At 36.8% G+C, this 4,054-nt stretch overlaps 1 protein-coding gene across 1 annotated transcript; it reads right to left on the bottom strand.

Annotated features, from left to right (window-relative positions):
* Window positions 1-1,332: 1,332 nt before the first annotated feature.
* LOC119193648 (isoleucine--tRNA ligase, mitochondrial-like) lies at window positions 1,333-3,877 on the bottom strand. Its single transcript, XM_037447280.1, has 2 exons — window positions 3,699-3,877; window positions 1,333-2,203 (listed from the first exon to the last, which is right to left on the bottom strand). Exons 1-2 carry the CDS (start codon window positions 3,875-3,877, stop codon window positions 1,351-1,353), a joined length of 1,032 nt encoding a protein of 343 aa, XP_037303177.1. The 3' UTR covers window positions 1,333-1,350.
* Window positions 3,878-4,054: the final 177 nt, after the last annotated feature.

Below are 4,054 nucleotides of genomic sequence, written 5' to 3'. Positions count from 1 at the left end.
GTAATAAGTCGCTGTCTTTTTTGAAATGTCGTGTGACAAGATATCACAGCGTCCTTAGATATTAATATTAAAATATTTACAGAAAATATCACGATATGGAAAAATATGAAGTATTTTACATTGGTGTTTTGATATTTCACGGTAGATTGACTAACCATCACATATCCGCAAAATGTTTGTATGAAATCCGCCCAACTCTTTGACGTCGATGATTTATTTAAAAATTACAATGAAACGTCTTCTAATGATATAGCATTTGGCAAAACACTTACAAAACAATCTCATAAAATATTGTACTTATGTCGAAGATGTTTTTATTACATAGATACGTTGTCCGAGCTCAATACTGGCAAGACGCAGGAAGGTAATTGCCCGACTCGACGGCCAATGAGCGTGCAGCACTAACGCTGTTACGTAACTGTCGATGTATATATAGCCTTTTCTAACGAATGTATGCTGCATCATTTTATTCCTTCTTCGAGCTAATTTGTGATACGTACAGGTACGTGAATATAGCAAATAGTGCGCCGTTTTTATGTGCCATTTTTTGTGTATGACGCGTCTATTTGTAAAACGTCATTGACATATATACAATGTTTTCACTATTTCATGGACAATATAGTGACATGACTGGGGCAATTTTTTCAGCTAATACTTTAAACTCGCAGATTTAATAGTTTTCCTATATAGGATTTTTAACCACAAAATGATATTTATCTGCGGCAAAGAGGCTTTAATATCGCTTAAAGTTACATTGAATGGGGGAAATAAACCACAAATTATCTTGTACTACAATGTTATGCCTCTTATAATTGACATTTCAAAATGTAAACATGCCTAAAACAAAAGCACCGTTTCTTAATTTTTCTACTCTGAGTTTGATTATGCATTTTTAAATTTTTTATTATTACATAATTTCGCAGAAAAAAATTAAAAACCGAAGAATGCTTGATGACGTCATATATACGGTTGAATGAAAAAGTTCCTTTGTTCACCTTACTATTTATTTTAAAAAACTAAAACACCGTCATTTGTCAATGTCAATATTATAATACTTACGTCACAACTGTCACTTTCAAAGAGAGAGAGAAACAAAACAAACTGTCACGTCACTTCTTTTTTACTGCAAAGCAAAGGTCATTACGTCTTGAGCCGTATATATGAAGTCATTTGGTGCTTACATCGTTTTAGAATAACACAATATTCAAAATGAAAATCATGAATGAAATATCTGAATTTTGAAAAAAAAAAAAAAATGGGTCTCATAATTTTAGATCTAGTTTCATAAATAAAAATATTTGAGTATGATGAAAAATGAAATGTTGTCAATTGCACTGTGTACACTTTACTTTATAAAGCTGCGAGCACAGTCTCGCATCTTAAACATTTGTCGCTGCCTTTCTTTGTATTATATCTCCTGCACCGTAAACACTGCCCTCCACTACTTGGTGACAGCTCCACGCGCCAACTGTCAACGTCTGACAGCTCCAAACTGACAGATGACAGTTCCAATATCTCACACAGTACGCTGTCATTGCCATTTATTTTATTTAAAGGCGTCAGTTTCTGGTACAAATTAGAATTCGTATAAATTTTCGCTGAAAATTTCTTTAAACTCTCATTTTTCGCTAAAACGCATACGTCTTTTTTGATGTCCAAAATGGCGTCCATAATGGAAACATCTATATTTTCGGCGGGTAACACAGGCTTGACCATAGTGAAATAGAATGGTTTCTCGAACAATGGATGGTGTTGCCATGCTTCTTCTATTAAATGAGGCAAAATCGGCCCTAAAGCCTTGCACAAAGATATTAAAATGGTATTAACAACTAGTTGCGCGGACAATCTTTCCGCTGAATCTTTTTGGCTGCAATACAACCTGTCCTTAACACAATGACAGTAAAGCCCGGAGACCTTATTACTAACGAAATAGAGTATCGATTGCGCTGCATGATTGTATCTGAAGTTGTCGTAATGGTCGAATATTTGTTTTGTGAAATTTTCCGTTTCCTTCACCATGTAACTGTCGAAGTAATTTAATGTCAATTTTCGATGAAATTTATCTTTGTCCACATCACTGATGACGCTTAGCAGATATCTCATGATGTTCCGAACCCTTATTACTTCATTTTGACAGTCGTCTAACAGTTTTTTGCTGACGACAATTTGCGAATGCTGAGTTGCGTGACTCGCCACCCACCATCTGTAATCATTTTTTATACCATACATTATTGATTAATAATCATCCACATTTTTTTTATATTTTATACGATACGAAGAGATGTTCGACTGAAGGAGGGTCCCGAGTTCAATCCCCGGTCGTGTTGATTAACACAATTCACACTATCAAATTTCGAATAATGCCACTTTTATTTTCAACGTGCCATTTGTATACAGAGTATTGGACTTTGGAATAAGTAATAACACCAGGGGCCTTATTCTCTATCCCGCACGTTATTTTAACAGTGCGTAACAAGCACGTAACACAACGCGTCATGTTTAGGACTATAGAAATTTGGCTTACAGAATACCATTCCACGCACATTTCTCGAAGATAACATGACACGGCCGTGTTACGCGTTTACACTATCATACAGAATAAGGCCCCCGTATCCACAAACACAAACACACTACTTTGAGGACGCAAAGTGCGTCATAGTGTAACGTAGCGTTACAAATATTTTAAATATTGTTTAAACTTTTTATTTAGTCGATAACTTATCGACTATTTTGGACAGCGCGTCGACGCTGACGCCGACTTCCCTCGCCGCCGCGCGAGTCGTGCTCCGCCACCGTTCGTCGGTCGACAAAGTTTATATGTAAACGATACGCATGGTGAAGCACGGCGCCCGGCTTACGGACGAATGTGAATTTATAATTTGTGCCCGAACCTGTATTACCTTTATATAATAACTATAATCTAGCCTAAGTGTGTTTAGTGTTAGTATGTACTAATCACTCAATATATGTTAAACTAATTCAATAGTTTCATTTAAGTACTTGTGTTGAATCTTAACGTGACAATAGTTTTGTCGGATCTGTTTATCTAACAACCAACTAAGGGGCCCTTAAGTATTACGTAACGCAATTTTTGAAGATTTTTGAACCGCCCGACCACCCCATGTAACGCGCGGTAACGTTTTCCTGTACGTCCCCGCGGTCCTCCAAAAGTTATGTAACTCTAAAGTGACAATTTTTTTTTGTAATATGCTCAATTATTTTACGCAAAATACAGAAAAGTCGATGAAATACTTTCGTTATTGTTTTAAAATAAAAAAAAACAATGTTACATAACGCTTTGTACGAACATCCCCCTCCCGCCCCTGTTACGTATCGTAACGTTTTACAAGACCCGTCCCCTCCAAATTGCGTTACGTAACACTTGAACGGCCCCTGAAGTAAAATTGTATAGTCAATCACAGCGCCCCTGCGCCTGCGCATTACTAAGGCTGTCATCCCGAAACTGACAGTTATTATCACAGCATCACTCCGTACTTAGCAAAGTAACGTTTATGAATACGAACATTAATGTTATGCCGAAACTGACAGAGTTATTATCACAGCATCACTCCGTACTTAGCAAAGTAACGTTTATGAATACGAACATTAATGTCAAACCGAAAGTGACAGTTATTAACAGAGCATCACTCCGTACTTAGCTTGTGAATACGAACATTAAGGTGGTAGGAAGCAGGTACCTTAGAGTGTCGACGCCGTATGCCGGTTGGTTGTTCTTGTCCTTGCCTCCGTTTATAATGGTAGCGGGTTCAATCACGTTGCCAATAGATTTGGACATCTTCCTTTTCTTTTCATCAACAACGAAACCGTGTACGAATATAGACCTGTGGTAAAAAAGAAACATAATATTTAGATGCATCAAGACTTTTTAGGGAGAGACAGAAGTGCAACACACCATTTCACCAGCCATATTTGTTTGTTAAAATTCTATTTTTCGATTTTTATCGCGATTTTTATAAGTAACCCATTTAGCATCGGAATGTTTGCCGGCAAACATGACAGTTACATGACATTACGCGTGTCACGGAAAAATAAC

The sequence above is a fragment of the Manduca sexta genome, unplaced genomic scaffold, assembly GCF_014839805.1.
Source record: "Manduca sexta isolate Smith_Timp_Sample1 unplaced genomic scaffold, JHU_Msex_v1.0 HiC_scaffold_841, whole genome shotgun sequence".
NCBI classification, from domain to species: Eukaryota; Metazoa; Arthropoda; class Insecta; order Lepidoptera; family Sphingidae; genus Manduca; species Manduca sexta.
This window is presented reverse-complemented; position numbering and strand designations above follow the sequence as displayed.